Here is a 26420-nt window from a genome sequence, read left to right as displayed (position 1 = left end):
CCCATATCTACATGTAGTTACATAGGTGGTAAGGCAAGTAATTGTAGCCGATAAAATACATCAGTATCAGATATTTGTGTTTGAGTTTGGGCAGGTTCATGTTCCTACTGCATGGAGATCTCATGTGATCCCATCCATCCATAGAGGTATTTCTATTTGACATGGCCAAAGGAAGGAAAAGCTGGCTGTAGCAGCTAAAATGAAAAGAAATCCACCATGCAAGTAGTCTGACGAAGATAATAGCAATGGTCCAGTTTGTGGTGTAAGACCAGGCTTACATGCACATAGTGACTATTTAGTACATAGTGTGGATTGAAGAGAGGTGTTATTCAATGAAGATGTCTTCAGTGGGACAGGAGTAGCCAATATGTTCTTTGTAATACTGCTGGAAGGCCCTCCTGTGAGACATGAGAGAAGAGAATACAGAGGATAATGATTTAGGAAAGCATGTGACAGACAAGATGATAACCAGAAACAAAAAGTATTCTCATAAAAAGACAGCTCTTTGGTCAAGAGGAGGATTCACTACTGCTCAGAACTGCTGAGACTGACTGACTTAGTAGTAAATATCCATGGTTCTCAGTGGATGAAATCTACTGAAATCTTATTATTTTTGGCTACTCTGACCTTTCCTCTAACACCACCTACAGGTCAACGTTCCTCATAAGTAAGATACATCAAATCTAATGGACAGATTACACATGGGAGAGTCATAGAGCACATTAATGCTTTCCAGAAAATGAACCCCTTTCCAGTTCCAGATGCTCCATGAACTATCTTCTAGTGCCACTCTCAAGACAAAATGTTAACTTTGTTCACACTATCAAAAACTAATGGCCAGGTTTCAATGAAATGTTGTAGAAAACCATTCAGTGTCCCTAGAGAAAGTATGCTAATGGTTTTGTGATCAACTAGTCTTTTATTTAACACACCATCAGGCCATCAGACACTGTGCTCTGTCCATCTGTTGTGGTGTAATGAACTTTTCAGCCAGTAGGGGCTACGAGTGGGGCATATTTATTGTTCATTTTTAAGGGTACTTATTTCTGCCAATTGTTCCAAATGTTTCTCATTTTCTATAATGTATTTCAAGTTAAATGGTTAAATGGTGATGAAAGAGAATAACATTTTTTAACAAAACATTTTTACTGGTTCTAGCCATGCACATAGTTTTGAGATATCTGTTGTTTTTAGCTTCCATCTCAATGTGAAAGTGGTTGAAAGCAGCAACATCTTTTCGCATTACTCTGAGAAAATCCACCTGACCTCACTGTGAGCAGTTTTCAGTGGAATTGCTTTCTAATGAAGAAATGGTCCCTATGAAACCTGTGCATGACTAGACATGTTTTTGTGTAATTTAGGAGATCTCACCCATGAATTAGCCGTCATGCAGCATTACTTATGAAATTAACTGAAGAGCTGTATGCAGATGAGTACCATTATGTTGAAACGGTTTCAAGTTTTGGTAACACTTCATTTTGTATGCCTAATAATTTAGACATTTCCAAAGGACAGATATGTAATTCATTGCAAATTATGGGGAATGCAGTGTAAGCATACAGTGTAATTGAAAATAGAGAGGATTTTTCTATAATTAATGAATATATAGTTAATATTTATGTTGCTTTAAATTGAGCATTTCTTGCAAAGGAATTCATTTCCCCCCATAGTTAGTACCAAATCACAAAATTATTTCCAGGTAAAGTCCTGAGTAATTATTAGGAAACTACACACCTGCAAATTAAGTGTTAATAAATATTTCACTACTAACTAGACTTAATGGAATAGAGTAGAATATGGCTTACCCTACAGACTCAGCCAGAGGATGTAATGTTGTCTCTGCCACCATCACGTGACAGGCAAAGCGCTGTTGGTCAGGATGTTTGGTGATGAAACCAAAATACCTGTAGTGCAATAATAAGCATTACACAGGTGACTTACAGTGTAGTTTTTGAACATATACAGTGTGAATGAAATCACACAGTCACTAAGCATTACATCATGATGATCAAAATATGCCACTAAATAGATTGTGTGAAAAGGTACAGTTTCATACATTTTCTCATACACGTGTGGGAAATTCATTAGACTCTTAAGTAGATTAACTCACTTGCTGTATTTTGGGTGGCAGCCACAGAATGAGATGTTCTTCAGCTGGAAGAAATGGAAACACTGGTCTCCCTAAGAGAGGGAGGGAGAGAGAGAGAAAATGTAAGACATTACATTCATAGTGTGTCTAGTTGTGTGTGAGGCAGCTAAATACTTCTGAAACAATCCTGGCATACTTTTCCACATTGGCAGACCAGTTAAAACCACTATCACGTTTTTTCGTGTAGCTTGTAGTTACTGCTGTATGCCACTGTAGGGTGCTGTACAGCTGGCTATGTGGAAGTCACATGTTGTCAGCGCCATGTTTACCAGCTGCTGGATTTTGCTGATTTTGAAAGGTGTGGCACTGAAAGAAGAAGGTCAGATGGAGAGAAGGGGTGTGTGTAGATATAGTCCTACACGTACCCTGTTAGCAGAGTGACATTGGTCCTGGACGCTGATCTTCACACCCCTCACACTGACTTCCAGCACACAGGCTGAGGGAGGCTGCCCTGCTAACCGCCGGTTACACGCTACCTGTAAAAACATAAGTAAACAAGTTAAATGATTAGTCAGTCAATCAATGAACAGCAGCATCACACTCCTCTTTATCTTAAAGTACAACTGAAATCATATTTAGTCATCCCACTTTGCAGTCAGAAATAATGTAACTATGTTGGTTTTTTAAAATGTATTAGTAATAGTTTTGCATTTTTAAAAGTGAAGAAAGAAGGTGTTTGGGAAATATCAGAAATGCTGCCTTTTTTCTCAAAAAGAGGGGGATGTAGGTGTCTGTGTTTGATTGACAGCAGCTGGCAGACTAGCATTACATGTAACAATAAACACATCTGTAAACCTGCTATGGACAGACAGCATCTAACAGGTCTGAAGAGATGTACAGGTATGTTTACATGCTGTTTAATGTGCTGCAGCTGTAATTAATAAGCTAACAAGCCTGCTAACTGATATTAGACGTGCACTTTTCACTGGTGAATGTTTGCTTGGTGGCTCATTCAACAAGCAGAGATGCAGTACGAGACATATGTTTGTAAGTTAGATAAGAAGCAGCAGGAAAACTAACGTGGGATTGTTGTTCTTGTTGTCTGTGGTGGTTTCCAAACTAAGCCTGAAGCTAAAGTAGGCAGCTCTGTGCTGTAATGTTCTTAATAAGGATTTAGACCCCGCTGAAGGATTTAGGGAAAATACAGTGCTTACATCTGCAACAAGTTCAGCTTTCCACTTATGTAACACACTGTATATGAGTCTCTTAAAAGGTCAGTCCAACCAAATCACACATTGTTTTGGTTTTATTTTGTCTCCCCACGTCAATGAAATGGAGCTGAATAGAATTCCACCAAGAATTACATTTGCTCAACGGGTCTTTCCTTCCATTCATTTAATCCTTTCACTGTGACCAGTTTCCACTATTAAAGTTTATCTACATATTAAAAATATCTACATGGTTAGGCTGACAGGGTGAGCTGGTGATTCATCACTCATTCAGCACAATTGGTCCCATTGCCCTAGTAGTCCAGCCTATTAATTTGTGTGAATAGGAGGTGTAACGTTTAAAGGTACAATATGTAAGATTTATGTAAGAAGCCAGCATACAGTGCCTTTATCATTGTTTGATTTTTGAGTGTATGAAAACACTGTCTTCTACTGCTAGACATTAAGTTGATAGCACAGAGACAGAACAAACAATAAATGTGCACTAAAACTAAAACAATAAGCTAAAAGAGGCTAAAGATGTAAAAGAGATGCTGTAAAGATGGAGAGTTGAGTGACAATTCTCTGGTTTTGTCACTGTGAGCAATCCATTTCATTCTTTGATTCTTAATAGATAAATATTAATTGGTGCTTTGAGGTGCTTTAAAGGTATTGTAAATAAATGACTTACTAATTTTTTAATGTAAAACCAGGACAGGCTATAATTATAGCAAGCCTACTTTGCTACTGGCTATTAGCTTTTATTTGGTTGTTATGCTGTGATGAACACCAGCTGGAGGTTGTTGTTTATTCATAAATCATAATCAGCTTTCATGGTGTTTTATTGTACCATGTCTATTGTTGCTTACCTTCTGCATCGCAGCACACAGCACATCATTGCCTTTGTGGATGGGGACCTGAACTGAACCCAGGAATCGCACCATGAACTGATCTATGCAGCCATCTCTTTGAACTGGAGAACAAAGGAACATCGGAAATGATCACATGCTATTATACATGATATTCACTTAATATACTCCAATTCTTTGTGTTTACCTTTGTTGTTATCTTTGTCCAACCTGACAGCATAGAAGGCAGGAAAGATGCCAGTGGATCCGGTCCTCATGTTGTAACCCTGACACCAGAGGTCCTCAGACTCGTTCAGAATTAGCAGTGGGTCATCATTCTCTAAGAACAGCTCATCAGCATGACGGGGAACAAACCTTAAAAGAGACATAAAAGTGTAACTCTAATGTTCAGTCTAGTGTGTTCATTCCCACATTTCAACAATTAGTTTGTGTATGTTAATATGTGTTAACCTGTAAACAGCTCTGTGACTCTGTTGTCTTTCCACACCATCCAAAACACAGGAGAACAGACCAAATGAGCCAGCACCTGAATCATAAAGATCAATATTATACACACAATTAACAATTAATAAGAAACTACAGAACCAGGTTTCTAAAGCTTGGGAACAAAATGCATTACTGACTAACAACTGACAAAAATACATCATTATTATTATTATTTGGCAAATGTGATTAATGCAGGACACCAAAGTAACAACTAAGAGGAAACAATTGTCTTAAATATGAAGTGATAGTTAATTTTATCAGCCGTACTAGTGGCTAACTATTCTACAAGATCCTGCCTCAATACTAAGGAAAAATAAAGAACCTCCCTTAGCTCTACTTTTGTAGTGTAATGACAATGACAACATTGGAATAAATAAATTAACAGTAACTATTTACAGCTTTCAAGGGTTTGGGGAAACTGGTGATCTGCCAACTTTGCTTGTACCAAATTTTACTGGGATTTTCTAATTTTGCTCCAAACAAAAACTTGTGTGAGTGAACCCTTAAGTGCCTTGAAATTCAGTTTGACTAATAGACACCAGATGGTGGCTCCAAAAGCCAGTGTTGTGCATGAACGCATTCATTGAACGAAAGTTCATGAACTCGTTCATCATTTTGGTGAACTTGAACGAACGAACGGTATTTCTGCCTGATGAACGATACTATGAACGCGTTCATTCTGGTGTCTGTGAACGTCACGTTCACTCTTCTTTAATTTCGTTCAATAAGGTTCAGGCAAAAAACACACCGCACTAAAGTGTTGCCCAACCGTTGCGTGTGCTTCTTTGTCTGTGCCAGATTCTAACAAGTGCGAGAGCGCCACAATTGAGTAGAGCTCAACTTGAGTGGATCTGGCAACCAAAGGCAACGGCAGCCAGTGTCGCACTGCCGTCATCAAAACAAAACAAAAAACAGCATGGAGGCGACAGCAGCATGTGGACATAAGGAGGTATCATATAATTATCTTAGCGATTTTTATGAGAAAATCGACAAGGAAGGGAACAATCTAACGTTTATGTGCAAACTCTGCCCACCGGCTTTGAAAAATAAAATCCGAATTTCAGTTACATCGTTTGCTAATCTAAAACGGTACATAGAACTGGATGAAATCTGACACATAGTTTCAGTGTTAAACTAATGAAATAATTGCTGGCTGTAGCAACAATTTTAAATGAGTATAGTTCGCAACGTATTGAAAAAAAGAATTGAACTAGTTCATTTTTTGGAGCTGTGAACTTAGTTCATAATTTGGAATTATGAACTATGAACTGAACTAGTTCATTTTAAAATGTGTGAACTATGAACTGAACTAGTTCATGTAGAACGTGAACTTTCCCAACACTGCCAAAAGCATCACTGGCACTAGAGACCTATTCAAGTCACTGGGGTGTGGTTATCACAAGAGCTCCCACCTTGGCTCCTTCCTCTTTAGGTTCTCTGGCTTTAGTAACTAACCAAGATAACTTGCAGCTAGCAATAAACCCATGCTTAAAAATGTCTAGTCATAGCAGTCTACAGAAACAAAGAGACTATATATCCTTCTAGCTTAAATGAAGAGAAAGATGGCTGAACCTGCTATTAAACCATCTGATATGAGCACAGGGGTTTGTGACTTGTCTTTCAAAATATTTGATATCCAAACAATTTTTCACCTCAACCACAACCTCAAAAATGTGACATTGTGACTGCATTAAGAGACCTTATTTATTTTAATTCAAACATAATATTTAAACAATTAACTTACCAGTGGCACTGTAGTGGCTGCTATTGTTGGCAAACAGGTTAAGAAACTTCCTGGTTCTGGGAGCGCTGGCTCTTCCACCGTTAGACTCCTCTTCCTCGGAAGTGGTGGTTGACGTTACCTTGGACGGCTTGTAGACCCTCGTCACCACTTCCCTCCTCCTCTTCACCTCCTCCTCCCTTCTCCGCTTCACATCCTCCTCCCTCTGCCTCTTCTTCTCCTCCTCCTCCTTTCTTCGTTTTTCTTCCTCTTTCCTCCTGTCTTGGAGCAGGAAGCACAGAAAAGGGTAGACTGTTAACAGCAAGAAACTAAGGCTAGTGAGAAAAAGCAGGGTGGATTTGAATTGTGTTTCAATGAATCTACTCTTCTGAGGCCATACCTGCACTCTCATTTAGTAAAGATGCGAGGCTTAGTATTGGGCCCTCTACTCTTTTTTTGCTCCAACTTAATGCATGATACAGATGTATGATATGTTGCTATGCAGATGACACTCAGCTATATGTACAAATCACAAACCCTTCACTTAAATATCTCCAAGCCCGTTCCCCAAATTATTTTTCTTTCTGCAGATGTGAGGTACTCAGGATCAGGATGAAGGATTAGTCACAGTGTGAATTCCAGTATCTCTCTCAATTGCTTCTTTATATTGTAACAGTCTTGAAATTTGTAGCTGAGGTCCAACTTGAATGAGGCAAATGTGATGCATGCCAGCTCACCCACCTCAGCAGGGGGGCTGTGATGCTGCTCAATCGGCCACTTTAGAGGCCTCTTACTCCCCAAACACAACAATCCATCCTGGAAAAATATGTTAATAGGCTGTTTAAGCGACAGAACCCCTGCAAAGCAGCCAGACCAGACTCTCAGAATCTCTCATCCACCCTGAAGCATTTTGCTGACCAGCTGTCTCTGGTGTTCACATACATCTTGGCATACCGTATATGCCAGTCTCCTCAAATCCTCCACCATCATCCCCATCCCCAAAACAACAAGGACCACAGGACTGCCTAAAGGCCTGTCACCCTGACCTCTGTGGTCATGAAGTACTTGAGCACCTTGTGCTTTACCACCTCAAATCCATCACAGGCCCACTCCTGGACCCCCTGCAGTTCATATTTAGACAAACAGGTCTGTACACAACACAGTCAATGTGGCCTTTCACTACATCCTCCAGCACCTGGACTATTCAGAAACCTATGCCAGGACTTTTTGTGGACTTCAGCTTTGCATTCTACACGATCATCCTGGTTCTCCTGCAGGATCAGAATGCACTTGACTCCACCTGCAGGTGGATCATAGACTTCTTTTCTGACAGGAGTCAGCATATGAAACTGGGGACGCATGTCACTGATTCACTGACCATCAGCACCAATTCCCCGCAAGGCTGCTGTTCCTTTCTCCACTTCTCCCTGTACACCAACAGTTGCACCTCCAGGCATCAGTCTGTCACGGTTCTGCTGCTGGTGGAGGACACCACCCTCATTGGGCTCATCTCTGGTGGGAATGAAACTCCCCACAGGTGAGAGACTGACCATCTGGTGTCTTGGTGTGGACAAAACATTTTGGAACTCAACTCTCTAAAGACAGTGAAGATGGTAGATTTTAGAAGGAATGCAGCCCAACCCACCCCAATCACTCCCCGATGTGACTCCCCAATCTACACTGTGGAGTACTTCTGAATCCTGGGCACCATCATCAGCCAGGATCTCAATTGGAAGCTGAATATCAGCACCCTCGCCAAGAAGGCTCAGCAGAGGCTGCCAAAGCAATGATGGTGCACTTCTTCACAGCCATCAGCGTCCATTCTCACCTCTTCCATCACCATCTGGTACACTGTTGGCAGCTGCCAAGGACAAGGGCAGACTGCAGTGTATCATCTGCTGTGCTGAGACGGTTATTGCCTGCAACCAGGCCATTGCTTCGCTGCAGCCGGCCTTATCAACAAGGCGTTGGACCTCCACTGACACAAATCTATCTGACCCATGGACATCACATGTTATATTGTATATATATATATGTGAAATCTCATAATCTTATATTGTACATCTGTGATCTTTGATCCACCATGGTATGTTACATTAACTCAACTTGCATTATTATGGTGTTGATGATGACGATGTTGATGATGATGATGATTATTTTTATTCTTAATTGCACACTGCATATACTACATTTACAACAATTCTGGCCAATATTTTGTTTCTCTTCAGTTTAAAATGTAAACCTGTAGCATTTCTTCTTACTTACAATATATATATATATATATATATATATATATTTAAATTATTGTTTATTTTATTTCTTTTGATATTATTTAGGATTACTTAATTTGATGTATATTTTTACTGTTATGCACCACAAAACTGTGGCAAATTCAATATATGTGCAAACCTACTTGGCAATAAACCTGATTCTGATTGTGATGCTGGGCAGAATGTTTCCCCCGCTCACTGAAAGGGCTGGTTTCTTGGTCACTTGGCCTGTCAGTGGACACTTGGATCCAGGGCAGGCTATTGCAGCAACTATTGGGAAGCCATTAAATCCATGGACATTCAGGGACATTAGAGGAAGAATCCACTGATTTTAGTGTCCCCTTGACCTTACCTCTAGCTCCCACCATCCCTTGGTGGTAAATCAGATGTCTTATAAACTAGAGCAATAACCATGAAGTTTGGCAAATGGTCTGCATTTTCCTTTTCATTTGCTGAGAATATTCATGATCCCAAAGGGATAACCCGTTTCATTTTATGAAATCAGACTATGAACTTCCCACAGATGCCCACGCGGGGACAGACTACAAATCCTCCTTTTAGACTTTCAGCCACTGTTGTACCAACTCATGATACTGCTTTGTGACAAAAATGTGCCCTGCAACGAAATGACTCTTTCTCATTACCTTGCTTCCTTGTTTCCTCTCTTCTCTTCCTTTCCTCCTCATACTCTGGGTCTTCCTCCTCATTGGCTGACTGATAGACCGTCTCTGCATCGCTGTCATCATTGTGCTCGTTGTAACTGTGAAAGCAGTCCTTGAGGCTGACCAGCTCCAATTGAGCGTGTTCATCGACCACCAGAGTGTATTTAACAGAGTCATAATTTAACCCTGCTGAAGTTTCGCTCTTTGGTACAGTCCGAGCAGCTGCAGGATCTCCCTGAGTGACAGAGTTGGCACTATCCACCTCAGTGTTATTGTCACATTTTCCTCCCCCTGGGTGAACCTCTGACTTGGTATAGTCCACCTTTGATTTTTCATTACCTTCATGGCAGTGGGTTGGACCATTCTGGACATTCGCGCAAGGAGTTGGAGTTCCCTCCCCCTCTTCTTCACTGATGATAGGGTTGGTCGGGTGGGACAGAGAAGGATTCAGGGGCCCTGGTGGGGGGCCCTCTGTGTCTGAGCTGAGGGACATTCTGTTTGACCCCCCCTCGCTGCTGGACCGGGAAAGGGCAGGAGGATTTTCCTGGGTCCTGTCATGGTTTTGGCCTAGGAACACAAAATACAGACAGTTGGTATGCAGGGTTTGTTACATAAATATCTGAACAGACTTAATCAGATTAAAGAAAATGGGAATTAAGTCATTTGATAGCAAAAATAGAGGATTATATATTTTAAAGTAAGAGCAAACTATTGATTTAACCAGCACAATACTTTCCAGTTTCTTTATTTTTAACTTTTTTACACCAATGTGGAAACTGATTGACCTCTGCCAAGCAATTTGTTTGTGTGTATATGAGCATCAGATATATAAAGTAGCAAATTGAAAATATCAAATGACGATATGTAATATGCCAAGTGCCATTCATAGGGGAATTCAAGCTCATTTGGAAGCTGGGAACCTTTAGTGTGTACAGCACATAGATATGAGTTTCCTTAACACAAAGTAAAGTTACAAGTCAAAGTTCGAAGTTGGATGATCTTGACAGCTAAACAAAAGAGATTCATTTAAATTACCTGACTCAAAATGTTACTTAAATTTGATGGTTTGACATTTCAAACTTTCTCAACTTTTAGTTTTATTGTTTTTGTTTTGTTTTCTTTACAGTGTGAATGTTATCGATGTCTACTGGATGTTTACAGTAAACCAAATATATTCCCCGTAACAACTTGATGCATTAAGACGATTTTTAGTGATTTCACATTTGCCCTTAGATGGTAACTTCTTTTGTTAATTTCAATGAATTAACTATGACATTTCCTCTAGCTCCACACAGTTTAGCACTTACTCTGAGGTTTGCACTCCTATTTTTGCTTGCTTATTTTATAATGATACCACATACGTCATTATTTTTTTGTTAATTCAACATATCAATTACGTTTATCTCTTTTCAAATGTACTGTCATTTTGACAATACTGTCAATTTCTAATTTGTCAAGGTGTAAATGTCTTCGCTTTTAGACCATGACAGACCAATTACATTTTATGTACTTAACCACTTAATTATTGATCTATTGAACAGTAATTACAGTCAAACAAACTGAATCATGTACAGTACATCATATTGGAAATCACTTATTTGGTTGATATGGATAATAATAGAGCTACAGTATTAAGTGTCTTGCTCAAGGACACTTCAGCAGAAAAGATGCTTTAATCGAAGGACAGTCTCTGTGCAGTACACCACCCTGTGCTCTGAAGGGGGGAGGCGGTGGGTTACCTTGGTCTTGGGTCTTGTCCTGGGTTCTTGATGCTACAGGCGTGCGTGGGACGACCATGGCTGTCAGATAAACTTCCTGGCTAGAAAGCACGTTGTTCAGCTTGACTTTCCCTGCTTTGTTATCAACTTTAGTACCTACTTTTCCTTTCCCATCAGCCCCCCTGTTTTTCAGTCCATTTACTTCTCTTGGCCTCTGATGTCCGGGCCTCTCTTTCTCCTTCCCCTTGGACTCCTCACACAGTCTTCCTCCTCTTCTTTCGTCCTTCCCTGCTGTCATTCCATCCCTCCCTCTGATATCACCAAGGCTCTTCTCTCTCATTGCTGCTGCTGCTCCTCTGCCTCCACCTCTGCCTCTTCCTCCTCCTGCTCCTCCTCCTCTCCGTTGACTCCTTGGTGAGCTGAAAGACTGTGTGTGCGTGACTCCTGACAGCTGTCTTTCCCGTGGACGAGCTCGTGTGTCTGCAGTGGTGGCAGCAGCCTGAGTGTTGGCTCTGCTGTTGGCTGCATTGGCTGTTGGTGGTTTGGGGGCCGGGCGGCGGGTGCCCTGCCGGACTTTGTCCTCTGCTTTTGGTTGAACATCCTGTGGTGCTAGATCCCCTTTACACACACATGCACACACACACACACACACACACACACACACACACACACACACACACAAACAATCAGATTAAGTATTAGGCAACCAGATGTAGACAGAGGGATTATTAAAGTAGCCTGTTGTAAGCAGTTTATCCTGTACACACGTTTTCACTTCAGTTTGGTTTTGTTGTCATTCTTGTACTATGATGCATTTCCCACATTTCTTTATTTCTCACACGCACATAACTGTAGTGGCTTAAATTGTCCATATTTATTGATGTTACTGTGTAGATAAAGATGGAGGTTTAAGGGCCACTCAGTGATAAGGTGATAACCCAGCCAGCATGTCCATGTGGGCCGCACATGGGTTAAATGTGAGCTACGTGGGTATTGAGTTGGGCATGGGCTTGAACTGGGCAAATCTTGCGGGACCCACATGGTTTCAGTAACATGGGCCTCACATGTGAAGCCCGTGTGGGCTGACTGTATGAGCCTCATTAGGGATGTAAGTGGGCTAAGCGGGCATGGGCATACACAGTGCAAATTATATGGACCCCTTATTGTTTCAGACACATTGGCCCCACATATGAAGCCCATGTGAGCTGGCTAAATGGGCCCCATTTATTGTTCATTCTGATCCCAATTAGACCTCATATGGGCAAACATATGGGGCCTACATGGGTCTTGTGTAACTCATCCAGTTGGGCCCCACCTGAAACCCAGTAAGAACCCACTTGAAGCCCATATAGGCAAACACAGGCGGGGGCACCATGGAAATGGCGGACAAACCCACTTAGGACCCATATTTGCAGTCCAAATGTAACCCTTATGGGGCCCACATGAATATGCTGGCTGGGAAGGTGGTGGACTCATAATAGATTCCTTAAATAAAAATTAATCATAATCAAAGGATTAAATATTCTAACTTTGTGTCCATAGCATGGCTCAAGCCAGATCCTACATTTCCCATAATGCAACTCTATATTTTATCATTACAGGTGCAATCCTTTGCAAGTCGGAAGTTGATAGTTCCAAGTCGGTATTCCTGACTTTCAATCTCAATGCATTGCAGTGCTTCTGCTCGGGAAAAAATGGACACAGCAAACTGATATTTGTGTGACAACTCTCTGAATTAGCCTACTCTTCCTAGTGGAGTAGACACTATCCTACTCCTCCTATTGCTAATCTGAAGGTCCTCAGTAGATGCTTGTGAAGTTCAGAGACTTGCCATACAATTATCAGTTTGCTGTGGGTGTTCAGGTTTTCCAGAGCAGATGCAGCTGAATGGAAATGGCAACTACACAAACATTACATAAATAAAAAATTTATAAAAAGATCATTCTGCTTTCGCACTGTGTGGGCAGGTGTGTTTCTGTCTGTGAACTCGAGCTAGATGGATCTTGCCTGAGTTTCCAACTTTGAATTCCAACTTGAATGACCATTTCATTGCACTTTTTCCCTGTCGGAGGTCAATTTATTCCGAGTTCTGAGTAAAATGAATTGCAGCATAAGCCCTCCATCTCTGGTAACTGTCTGTTCCTGGAGTATTAGATAGGTTTATTCTACCTGAGTTTTATCCAGACCTATTTAATGTCCATACCTGTAATGTGTGGGGAGGAAGAGCGGGAGTCTTTCCAGCTGTCCTTCTTGCCTAAAGAGTTGTTGTTGATGGAGTCCTGGTAAGAGTCAATGAAACAGAGCAAAAACCAACACATGATTTAACTGGGTTATCACACACTCACACACACACACACATACACACACACACACACACACACACACACACACACACACACACACACTAGAGGTCTGGTGCACAGTTTAGCCTGAGGTACAGTTAAACTATAAAATCTTGCCTTACTAAAGAAAGTGATACACATGGAGGGCTGCTTTCATCAATTCTCATCCAAATCTGATCCTGCAGGGTCACTGAGGTTCCAGCAGATTATTTAAAAGACTCTTCTATGGAAGCAAACTATGACCATCAAGATTTTAATCTTATAAACAACTGAATACCTGATTTCATTTTTTTTTTTAATTAATCACCATTGAAATTGAAATGGCAATACCAAAATTACAGGTGTATTCAAATACATATGCAAACTGCTCAAAGTCAATTAGCTCAATTTAGAGGCAAAAAAAAGTAACAAAGACATGATGAGAGGCTTCTCCCTGTAACCTTGTTAAATGAAACGGGCTATGGATTGAATTCAATACTAGCCCTCATCATGATGAGCATTGTTTTTAATATGGGAAAGAAACAACAATGACTCATCTTAACATGTATTACACGTGACACATGTCAGGTGTTTCAATCACCTATAGGGTCTCTGGATATGATCAACCATTTGAGAAGCCCTAAATATACACCAGTGCACTAGACAGATTCTGATTCATACTGAGAAATCTACTAATATGCTAATTGTACATCTATAGAAACTACATTTAAAGTCCGTGTGTAAATATGTCCGTGTGTATAATATATAAATATGTGTTCTGAGTTTGACATACCACAGAAAAGTGTGTTGTTAACCACCCTGCCAAATTTGAATGATTAAAAAAATCGCCAAATATATGAAATTGAGCTTCAAAGTTGTGTAAAAATCAGTCTCTTTCTCTGCTCCCAAACGCTGTGGGAGTGGCCGCCGAGTTTGCTGAAACCCCGCCCCTACCAAGTGTCACCTGTCAATCAAAGTCACCACCTCTACCCGAAACATGGACGCTACGTCTGAGAGCTTTCTGCTGCTAACTCAGCTGCTAGCTCGGCGGTGATTTTCAGACCTGCCCACTAAATCTTGAACACAGAAATCTTGAAACACAGTTTGTGAAGCCTCGCTCCACAATTCAAATGGTTGAAATCAGTGACGTGCGGTCAGGGGAGGCAGGTGAAGCCGTGCCTCACCTGTTATCATGGAAAAAGACTTAAAAATGAAAAAAATAATAAATGGTTATATTTGTCCAGTGATTTGCACTATAACGTCATTTTCTATCTAACTCTACCAGTTTCGGATTATTTTTAATTGAAAATCGCTGAATTTTCACATGTACTGATCAAACACTGAAAAGAGACGCGCAGTGAGGCAGCAGCGAGACGAGCCTCACCATGGATTGCGCAATGACTCGGCTTACTGCGCTGGCATGCTATGCAGTGAGACAGTACAGCTGTACAGCTGTCTCTCTGTATGTCGCTATTAACATGTTCAAACACTTTTACTATATGAACTAAATTTCCATAGTTTAGCTGATGATATAATGTACAGTGTTTGTAGCGTGTTTCGTGTGCTGAGCAGCATAAAACGGCTGCAAAAAGTCACTAAGTGAGGCACGCAGTTCTCCGGCCTCATGGCAGGGGGCGCTCCTGATCCCAGTGATTCTTATTACGACTCATTAGCTGCAGAATAAGTAAAGGTAAGACCATAATAACGTTTTTTAAATTAAATGTGTTTTTTTGTGTGCTACAGTTTGTATGTGTAAAGAAAGCTGATATGAGATTTTAAACATAACCTGTTAACTGCTGCCAATCAAACGGTGAATAAGTTACTCTGTAGGGTTCATATGTTTGTAAATCTGATTGTGATGAAGCAAAGTCCTTCTAAGGCTCTTATTATAATGTCTCTGGATGAAGTCAGTGCCTCACCAGACATGAACCTCACCGCACGTCACTGGTTGAAATGCTTTTTACACCTTTTTTAGAAATAGACATTTATGACCTACTTAATGTGTTTAGAAGAAAATGTCTGAATTCACTTTACACGGTCTTTAATGAGTTTAGTAAACTCTCAGTGCTACATTTTCTTACCTCGTGATTGAATTAAATATTAGTAAATGATGAGATGAACTGACTCCACTATATTCCACTGTGGTGTTTTACAGTGCACTTTACATGCTTTTGCAGTTAAATGACAAACATACTCAGTTTATTAATGTAACAATTGAAATTTCTCTTATAAGTCTTTACATTTGGAATAAATAACTATTAACTAGGAATTAGACACCAGTAACATAAAAGACAAACACATTTATCTCCCTTAAAATGACTATAATAATCTGTATCCTGAATCTGTCTCTCTCTCTCTGATGACATTGTCAGGAAGAGGAAGGAGCATCAACCAGGAAGTGCGTGACAGTACAGCCTCAACGTCATGGGAACCACGCAGAGCGCTGACTCACTTACTAACATCCCATCATACATCTGCTCTCCCTGCTGCACACCCGATTCTGTTACTATGGTTACTCTGAGAGAAAGAGAGAAAGAAAGAAGGAGAGAGAGAGAGAGTGTGTGTGTGTGTGTGTGTGTGTGTGTGTGTGTGTGTGTGTGTGTGAGAGAGAGAGACAGGGAGAAAGGGAGCGTCGGAGTATCTCTGTATGAAGCTCATCCTTTTCCGATGATATCTTTACTTTCCTTCATGTCTGACATTTACAGACTGAATGTGCAGAAAGAAGAATGATGCAGCCAGTTTAAGGGGAAAAAATTGGCCTTTTGGCTAATTTACATAATAACTTTCCAAACCTTTTCTGGCTCATAAACACATCCCAAAATTCTTGTGACATCAGGAGACAGAGCTATTAGGTTATCTTGGTAATTTGAGCAGGACACACACTGCGTTACCACCTTGGCAAAACATTTATTTTCTGAGTTTTAGATTTAGTGTTGTTATTGTATTGGATTACACTGTGCTATGTCCTTTTATGTACATTATATGGTTGGACACCTCTAAATATAGTCCCGTCTTCCAAATCTCCTTCTTAATAAATTCTATGCCATAAAAAGAACACTTTCACACTAAATCATCCAGAGGTTATTTAGACAAAGGATACTCTTGAGTATTGACTCTCTAAAGTCTCTGCTGGTAATCCCACAACGGCCACAGGGATCTATGAGGTCACCTCTCCTCGCCAAAATATAGTCTGACACATAACATCCCAGCAACGTTTAATTTGTGCACTTTATACATTCATGTTAAATCATAATCCTCCTCCTCAAAGCACAGACTGCCACTCCTGACTAGACCTTAACAGAAGGTTATATAACTCCATCCTTCAGGCCTGTGACTGCAAAATTTCCCTCCAAATAATTGCATGCAGAAAAAAGAAAGAACTGATGTAAAATATGGACTTCACACCCTCGTAATGTATATGGAATGTGTGGCAGATGGTTGTTCATTGTATAATACTAGATTCCTGTGTTTAGTCCTATACTAAGATGATGAAAATGCCAGATTGTAGATGAATTATTGATGTTAGTCAATTATTTGTGTGCTATTGTTCAGATGTGTAATCTTTTCTTTTCAATATTTCCTTTGTATGAAAAACCTCATCCACCATTCAACTGTTCATCCATTCAGTCCACTCCTGACTGCAGTAACAAATTGTTGCAACAGCTTTCCTAAATCCTGTGTTTAAGTGTGCACCACATCAGATGTTCTATGTTCTATGATCCAATGCCTTAAATACTATAACTTTAATATATAAATACTTAGGGATTCAACAAACACCCTGTAGATCTGTGGCAGATAACATAGAGCTCAAATGAAATGTAAAACCCTTTGGTTGTCTTAGAATAAACTGACAAGAGACCTATGTTGTCATTTAGGGAATGACAACTTGTTCTCTGCAGATTTAAGAGAAGATTTGATTCAAAGAGGCAAGAAACCATCATTCAATTAACACGACGCATCAGAAAAGGTCAAATGGGAAACAGGCTGAGTTGTCACTTCCTCTCTGCCTCACTGTGGAGTCTGAGCTGCAGCTTATACCCAAGCACACGATCCCAGCTGTCACCCTGCAGGACACTCAGGTCAGCTGTCTGGTATAGCTTTGTTGCTCTTTTTCCCTCCGCACAGGTTTTACAAGTCAGCTTCAACACACTGTGCAATTTATCGACAAAAAAGCAAAATCTTGAACTGTCAGTTCTCAGTAAGCACAGCCAGGCCTGGAAGGACAGTAAGTGAACACAGTAAAAACCTGTTTATATTGATTATACATTTCACAGGATGCTTTACCACAATGCAAGAGCTCAAAGAGCAAAGTTTGTTCGCTATAAAAAGATCACAAACTCTGGCTACTGCAATTGGAGGGAAAAAGCTGATGTAAGTTTTATTATTATATGTATCACAATGAAATTTCAGCTTGGTTTGATAAAGATGTGAAAAATGGATTAAAATATACCCAGTTCTATAAAGGCATAAGGCTTTAAATGCAGCACACTGACTAGCATTAGACAGGGCTGTCCACACACTTTTGATCATGTAGTGCGCAAATGCAGCTGTGAATGTGTTGACCTTTGTCCCACACAGTGGAGGATATGAGCTGTAATGCTGTAGATGGTTGATCTGTGCTTCTGCAGTGATTGGAGTTATCACTTCATGCTTTGGCACTAGAAGGAATCATCACGTCAGGCAAGCAAAGGAGCCACTGGATTTAACTGAGCTGAGACAGAGAGAGATGATAACGAGACATGATAAGAAGCTCTTAAAAGGATGAGAGATTGGAGAGAGTGAATGGAGTGTAGAGAACGTGGAGGAAGAGAGAGACACACATAAACTGACTGAGAGGAAGAGGAAGCAGTATAGATGTTTTCATGGGTCTGGAATAACCCAACCTCTGAATAGTGAATGTAATATACATTTTTAAATTTCTAATTTGGTACTTGCCGTGATGCTCCATACCTTGATGTAATGAAAGTTATGAGCTGCTTAGCTGGCCCCTTGATTGAAAAAAAAGAAAGAATTTAGTTGAATTTAGTGTCACTTCTTTATAAAAAAAAAAGCTTGTGATGTCGCTCTAACCCGCTCTTAGCTGTTTTTGTGCGAGCAGTTGCACCACACAGCAGTTTTTGATGACATCAAGCTCTTGCTCTTTTTGTGTTTGACTGCAGAAGGAGAGGAAAGAAGAGGAGAGGGGAGGACTGGGCTCGTTTTAAAGACATTCTTAAATTAAGTATAAAGAATTTATATATTTGTTTGCTGTCATGAGACTTGGCTTAATAGTATCAGTGTGTGAAGAGTTAAATTGGGTGATTGTGGTAGCAAATGGATGGTTGCAGGGAGTCAAAGAGCCAAATCCAAGGCTAATGACAAGATTAAATCACCTCTGGGTGGAGGGCCGGGTATTCTTGTGATGCTTGAATAATGCAGTATAGCAGTGACTCCCAACCAGGCCTACTTGTGCAGTGGTCAAGCGGCACGTACAGAGATTGTGGAGAGGATTTGATGAAGTAGAAATAATGGTTGGAATAATAATAAAGGTAAATCCACATATTGACTTAACTGTAACACCACATGTTGCAACTTAGGGAGTGTAAAATACAGTTTGCTAATATTAATGGTTGAATAGTTCAAATAGATAGCTCTAATAGTAATGGATAAATAGCTAAAATGCTAAACGTAATGAATATTTGGTAAGAGCTAACAGTTGAAATAGTTAGCTACAAGCAACGAATAGTTCTAATTAGTTAGCTCAAAGTAACGGATAAACAGTTGAAATAGTTAGCTAAAGGTAACAAATAGATCAAATTAGTTATCTAAAAGTAATGGATTAACAGTTGAAATAGTTAGCTAAAAGTAATGGATAAACAGTTGAAATAGTTAGCTAAAAGTAATGGATAAACAGTTGAAATAGTTAGCTAAAAGTAACGAATAAACAGTTGAAATAGTTAGATAAAGGTAACAAATAGATCAAATTAGTTATCTAAAAGTAATGGATTAACAGTTGAAATAGTTAGCTAAAGGTAACAAATAGATCAAATTAGTTATCTAAAAGTAACGGATAAACAGTTGAAATAGTTAGCTAAAGGTAACAAATAGATCAAATTAGTTAGCTAAAAGTAATGGATAAACAGTTGAAATAGTTAGCTAAAAGTAACGAATAAGCAGTTGAAATAGTTAGCTAAAGGTAACAAATAGTTCAAATTAGTTACCCTAAAGTAATGGATAAACAGTTGAAATAGTTAGCTAAAGGTAACAAATAGTTCAATGAGTTAGCTAAAAGTAATGGATAAACAGGTTAAATAGTTAGCTAAAAGTAACAGGTAAACAGTTGAAAGTGTTTAGCTAAACATACAGTAATGTATAGGCTAAATGGTTGAAATAGTTATCTAATAGTAATGTATTTAAACAGTTGAAACATTCCTGCCACTCTACATGGTATTAACCTAACCAAGCTAATCATTGTATCATCAGTAGCTGCAGTTTAAATAAATACATTTGGAACAACTCTGTCACTGACAGAGTGCTTAAATTAATCTCTTAATTGACTGCATGGCTGTGTGTGTGTGTGTGTGAGTGTGTGTGTCTACCACTGCAGTATAGTGTACACTGCAGCTCACAGGTCTAACTGTTGCCACCGTTTCCCTAAAACAAACTGGGGATCCCCAGTGGATTAAGAGGTTGGTGACAAATCCATCTGCCCAGGAACAGGTTTAACTCATTTCCTGGCATATAGAAATCTGTCATCAACCCTGTCCAGACACCTGACCCCTCCAATTCAAAGTGAACTTAAAATGACTTTCGGACAGACATAACAGATCAATGTAGCTGCCTGTAATGCTGAATCTTGCTCTCTTAACTGCAGTAAACAGTGTGGAGGCAGCCTGTCCCCCAGAGGCTGCAGAGTGCTGCTTTATTTATTATTAAATTACTTTTTTCAAAGCGGTTCCCTTCCTGGGCCTTAGTGGTGCACCCTCTCAGCTGTTGAACCCCCCCTTAAATTCACCACATGCGCTCAAAGCTCCATGCCCACCAGAGGGATAAGAGAAACATAAAAAAAAGCATCCCACCACACTGTACATGGAATGAATTTTCACCACGTCCATGTTCACTCAGTTTTTTTGTCTACAGGCTTTGAGTTTTCCACTGCAGAGAAATGTCAATGCACCGCAGCCATGTGAATGCACCATTGCTCAAATGAGTCTGCACTTACAGCTGCGTTACCACCTAGAGGTGAGACAACTGTGACGAGACTAAAACGTGGTGGATTGTGTGTTCTAGCTCAGGTTTCAAGCATGTGTAAGGTAATTTTCATAATGTACTGAAATAAAAGGAGACTAATGAATGCCTGCAAGGTAGTTAACAATCTGGAACATTTCTGAATGCTTTGGAAATGTGAAGATTTACATGATTTATGAGGCACCAGCTTTGAAAAACAAGATTTTCCCATTTAGGCTTTCCAATACAAATAATACAGAGCTCATCTATAAAAAAATAAGTACTTGTATAAAATGCATTATTGGTGCTTTGTTATATTGCTTTAAGATCAATTATTTTCCCTGCTAGTAATTAGCAATTAACTGCAACTCGCATGACTACACCAGTTGTTCCAAATATGGGGCTGTGATCACTCTGGGGGTCCCAAGATTAATCTGAGCAGTTGCAAGATAATTAAGAAAATAAGAAAATAAACATAATCAACCACAGGAAGTTGGACATTTCTGTAAGTTATTATGAAACAGTGCCATTCCTGATCATCAGACTGTATTTATTTTTCTTTATTATTCAGTCTAACATCAAGTTAGTGTTGGCTGGTTGTTGTTTGCATGGGGTCACTTTGCCAAAACCAATCAACAGGGATTGACATATTTGTTCCGCCAACATAATTTAGCAGTAACAGTTGCTCGGAGCAGTTAACTTTAATTTAATAACAGTGTTTCTATAAGTCAACAACAACCTGCATGACTGCATCCATCTCATCATTGCTTGTCACTTTAACAGTCTTAATCCAGCCAACAATTCTCCTTTTCCTACAAGGGAAACCTGTCAATGAGCACAACACCAGATCTATTAAATCACTGAGAAAAATCTGAGATGTGGACAGCGATTCAGGGGACTGGAACCAGACCTGAAAATTTGCCTCTTGAAGCTTCTACAAAACAAAGGTGTTTGAACTGCTCATAATTCTCTCCTGTTAGACACACAGTAAATTACTCTACAGTGAGCAGTAAATGCAGACACTCATGAATCATCATCATTTTGTGTAATCACTGACAGATATAGTGCTGCATGGCTGTAATTTTCACACCTGCAAAAATATGGTATGTAAGTCATTTCAGTTAGAACAATAGACACATGTGACCTGTGACAACTATAATGATCACAAACCAAAAATACTATAATACTATAATGAAAGTTTTTGGCATGGAGTAGGAAGAGTAAGATATGAGTCTTAATCTGATTTGATGACCAAATGGTCACTGCAACGTGTAGTATTAAACACTAATAATTCATAATAACTAATAACTGCCTATTCATTGTAGTTGGATTTGCATCTTGGAACACTGGAACAACACAAACAGCAGCACTCAGAAACAGCTTGGTGTTCCTGCACTGACACGCCTGCTAATTTTAGAACTTACAATTAGCTGATTAATTTGCAGCCAAGAGTCAATATCTGCTCTCACTCATACACACACACACACACACACACACACACACACACACACACACACACACACACACACACACACACACACACACACAAATACACACGTGTTTACGCAGGGCTTACAGTCATTCATGTTAAGTGGTAGTGAGTGTGATCAGTCTAATCCAGGTCCTGCGGTGAGTCCAGCTGGCAAACAGGACAGGTTAGTGAGGACACAGCTCACAGCAGCTGATCACATGATGATGATCACCATACATGTTCCATTAATATGCTGTGTGACTGATGTGGACAGTAGACTACTGCACTGGCTGTCTGTGGCCTGAAGCCCTTCTTTTGGTTTCACAACTAAACATGAATATGTTTGATCAATAGTAATTACATGTAGAATGTGGTAACTCTGAGTCTTCTTTACCCTGACCAGTTTAACATTATACACGATACACTGAGCACTTTATTAGGAACACTGATGCAGTCTAATGCAATCCAAGAGAACGGCCATAAATTCTACTTTAATTAAGCTTTTTCATTTTAATTTTTTGCTGGCATTGTCAGAAAGGTGATCATTATACTATATGTTTATTACTGAGGCCATAGTAGGTAGTGGAAATGGAGTGCAGTATATTTAAAAGTGTTCCTAATATTTTGTTATGGGTATTATTTGTTTCTTTTTAGGAAAGACTATATCCATATATTAATGTTAATAGCAAATATTGGAGAAAATGTCTATGTATCCTAACCAATAAGATTCAGACTGAGGACAGGACAATATTTCATTAGAGGCTGAACCAGGGGGTAGAACATTTGCTGCTCAGTGGGAATTCTATTGTTCAAGATGCACTAACACTATCTTCTCCTTATCCTTACAACAGTCTGCATTACTGCTGAAATACCTACAGTATCCAAACATTCATCCTGCAGTGTTCCCCTCTGCTGGAATCATTTCTAGCAGTTATGTCTCTAAAAATGTGGCATAAAAACTTGTAGAAGTCATCAGTATTAGTACTATAGACACATCTGAAGTATTTCCTACTATATCCCAGATGGAATTAAGCCCTAAGTATGCAAAACCTATATAAGTCAAGCCTCATTCACACCTATAGTGACAAATCCTTTGAAGCAGCAATGTGTGGTGAATATGTACAGCCGCTCTGTACGTGCCTTTAATCCACTGAGATCAGTGCTCAGTTCTTTACAGCGCAGCTATAGAGTCAGCAGGCATTCTCAGCATGAAGAGAGCTGAAACTAAAGTCACCTCCTATATCTGCCTGTCAGCACATCACCGTCGTATTTCATGTCAGGATACAGTGGATCATTAACTGTTTAATGATCCTTAGTGATAAAACCAAAGGGAGATCTTCAGATAATAGCATTACAGCTGAACTACTACAGTTCTCTCCAAAAAGAATATACATTTCACATCTGGACTTTGATTTTCACATGATTTAGCTGATTTCATCACCACTGGAAATTATGCACATTAAAATGATCATGTCCCTTCCTTTGATCATATTTGTTTCCCTTAAAAGACTGTAAATGTGAGTGTGTTTGGTCATTGGTCACATATCAGCAAAAAGAATAGCAGCAAAATCATCTCTGTCACTAGAGTCAACAATTTAGCATGTTAGCACATGACACATGACCATAGGTGATCAACAGTATGGCATACACAGCATACAGTTAACACCAAAAGTTTATAGGTTAGACAGATAGATAGATAGATAGATAGATAGATAGATAGATAGATAGATAGATAGATCACCATCTTGTGATATAAAAATGGTTAGAAAGCTAAAAAGGTGAAAAGATGACATTAAAAGCTGGAGAAACTTCATGGGAGCTGTAGTTCTTTGTGAGCTAACAAATGAATGGTTGTTTATCTTAAACCAGGTGCAATCCAACATCTTATAGTTATAGTAGCAGGCTCTGCAGTGAGATAGTCAGTGAACTTTTTAAGACAAAACAATGAGAAAACCCTCAGTTAGAGAAAACCCTCAAGCTAGTGGAACAGTAGCCCAGACGTGGCATCACAACGTGGCTTGTTATAGCCTGAAGATAAAATTGTTAGCGAGCTAAAGCCTGTTTCTTAATAAATGGCTGCAGACTTGTGTTTGAAATCAGTCTCAAATCACCAAGAATAAGCAACAACAAAAAGCTAACATAATGTTAGCTGACTAATTTCGTTTTGCAGCGAAATGTGTTAGCTGGCTAGCTAGCTTAGCTGACAACCTGTGTCAAGTCAAACATCAATCTTCTAACAAACCCACGTCAGTTGTCATTAAAGCTTATCAAGCCTTGAAGCTGCAACAAGTTCAAGCTACAGGGACTACAGGTTTCTTGAAAAATGTGTTAAATTGATTCAAATTTTGAGAAATTTAGTATAATTTGCCGTTAAATCTCTCATTCAGCATTTCTTTCATCTGGGTGAAAAATGAAGTGTGTTAACAAATGTGCCAAATAGCTTTTCCTACTTGTTCCAGTTTCACTTTTTGGATTAGATTCCTGGTTGGCAAAATATCTGCATTCGAAAGGCTCAACGCTAAGAAATTATTACACAAGAAAACATGAAATGTTTAATTTTTTTCATTGGGATCTTCAGTATTTGGATCAAGCAGCTTGTGAAAAATAAGATGTAAAAGTCTACACCTGTTATTTCAGTGTGTCATATGAAACGTGCTTGCTGTTCACCTCGTTTTCAGGTTGTTAATTCAGGTTGTGACCGTTAATTAAGCTGCCACTAAAAACTGTAACGATTCTGCTTTCTCAGCCAACAAAAAATGATTAGCCTACAGTTTTTTTTTACTACTCCAGGTTCTTGCAAAAATGATTTAAACTGATGCTTGAATGATTTGGATGCTGATGCTGAGGGGAAACCCAGGTTAGGCTGAAATGACTCTGCTCTGATCTGAACTGACACAGTAAACAGGATGCAGCTCATTTAAAGGGATACACCAGGATACTACTACTGCTGCTACCGCTGGCTCCCTCCAGAGAGCATTCATTACTGAACAACGGAGCCAAGGCTAGCTGTTTCACTATCGCCTTGCATTTTCTGGACTTGTTTTTTTATGGAATTATTAATCTTTTGACTTGGCATGGTTCCCTCCCCTTTTCTGTGCTCTTATTAGAATGTGCTGCTAATCCATCTTATGCATAAATGTATGTATTTCATGAGCCTGGAGGATTTTGTGTTAACAGCACAATCAGGGTCAACACCATCAAGCCAGTGCGTCCTATCAAAGTGTCCTTGAGCAAGACTCTGAAGCCCTAGCTGCTCACCTACAGTGTGTCTGATCGAAAAAACAACACAAGCCAGCCGCATGATATAGAATTATTATTAATGATTTTCTAAATATAGGAATCTGGCAAGAATATCAGCACCAATACACCAAACAGGAATTTATTCATCGAAGCACTGTAAGATATTGTATAGCGACAGTCAGATGAACCATTTTCAGAGCTGACCCACTGCCAGCACACACACACGCACGCACACACACACACACACACTCACACAAACACAAATACACAGCTATCCAATGCTGTCTCATTCTGAAGGATACAGGATCCTCCCAGCACACACACACACACACACATACACACACATACACACACAGTAACCCATTTATTCAGCTTGATCTCACTGCTGCCTCATGCTAAACACAGGATCCACCCATACACACACACACGCACTCACACACTCACACACACACACACACACACACACACACACACACACACACACACACACACACACTCTACTGTAACCCATTTCCACAGCTCATGTTAAAAACAGCAGACCCTCCCAGTCTGCCTACCTGGGTGCCGGCTTGTGGCAGCTGTGGGAACAGAGCCAGGGTGGTTGGTCTCTTTGGTCGATATTTGTCCATGACAGCACAGGTTGATTCCCCTCTGACAGGCGACAGCTTCCTCCCTCCCTCCTCCTCTTCCTCCTCCTCCTCCTCCTCTTCTTCTTCTCCTTTATTAAGCCGGTGTAGGCGCTCCTCTGCTTGGACAAGGCCTCCCCCACCCTCCTCTACCTCCCTCTCTTCCCCTTCTTCCTCCTCGGTCTCCTCAGCATCGATCAGCTCCAAGCTTGGACTCTGGACACACCCCTTCCACTCCCTCCCTGCTTGATCATTGGCTGGCCATAGTGTCACATCATCATCATCACCATCATCTTCCTGGCAGGAGCAGAGCAGAGCAGAGGGAAGAGGAGAGGCAGAGAGACGAAGGGAGAGGTGGGTGGGTGGTGTTGACGAGAGATGGGTGAACGAGGATTGACAGAGAGAAGAAGGCACAGGGAGGAGTGAGTGAGAGAGAGAAAGATGCAGAGAGCGAGAGAGAGAGAGAGGGGGGGGGGAGGAGAGGAAATCAGGGCCCACCAATCAGAGCGAGGCATGACATCAGCTTCTCTGCCT

At 40.1% G+C, this 26420-nt stretch overlaps 1 protein-coding gene across 1 annotated transcript; it reads right to left on the bottom strand.

The window, feature by feature from the left end:
- Positions 1 to 254: 254 nt before the first annotated feature.
- LOC128359023 (C-Jun-amino-terminal kinase-interacting protein 1-like) lies at positions 255 to 25889 on the bottom strand. Its single transcript, XM_053319437.1, has 12 exons — positions 25818 to 25889; positions 13226 to 13301; positions 11044 to 11640; positions 9287 to 9871; positions 6397 to 6654; positions 4617 to 4692; positions 4354 to 4520; positions 4167 to 4270; positions 2515 to 2625; positions 2111 to 2181; positions 1806 to 1904; positions 255 to 398 (listed from the first exon to the last, which is right to left on the bottom strand). The coding sequence occupies exons 1-12, from the start codon at positions 25887 to 25889 to the stop codon at positions 326 to 328; spliced, it is 2289 nt and encodes a 762-aa protein (XP_053175412.1). The 3' UTR covers positions 255 to 325.
- Between the last annotated feature and the right edge of the window lie 531 nt (positions 25890 to 26420).

This window comes from Scomber japonicus, chromosome 5 (genome assembly GCF_027409825.1).
Source record: "Scomber japonicus isolate fScoJap1 chromosome 5, fScoJap1.pri, whole genome shotgun sequence".
NCBI classification, from domain to species: Eukaryota; Metazoa; Chordata; class Actinopteri; order Scombriformes; family Scombridae; genus Scomber; species Scomber japonicus.
The sequence above is the reverse complement of the archived record's forward strand: the minus strand, read 5'-3'. Positions and strand labels throughout refer to the sequence as shown.

What these genes read in the sequence shown, in the direction of transcription:
- LOC128359023 (XM_053319437.1), bottom strand. Translation starts at nt 25,889, where the DNA reads ATGGACAAATATCGACCAAAGAGACCAACCACCCTGGCTCTGTTCCCA. An exon ending in CAGCCACTACAGTGCCACTG is followed by an intron (nt 4,693 to 6,396) that starts GTAAGTTAATTG and finishes TTTATGATTCAG; the next exon opens with GTGCTGGCTCATTTGGTCTG. An exon ending in AATGTCACTCTGCTAACAGG is followed by an intron (nt 2,182 to 2,514) that starts GTACGTGTAGGA and finishes TCCCTCTCTTAG; the next exon opens with GGAGACCAGTGTTTCCATTT.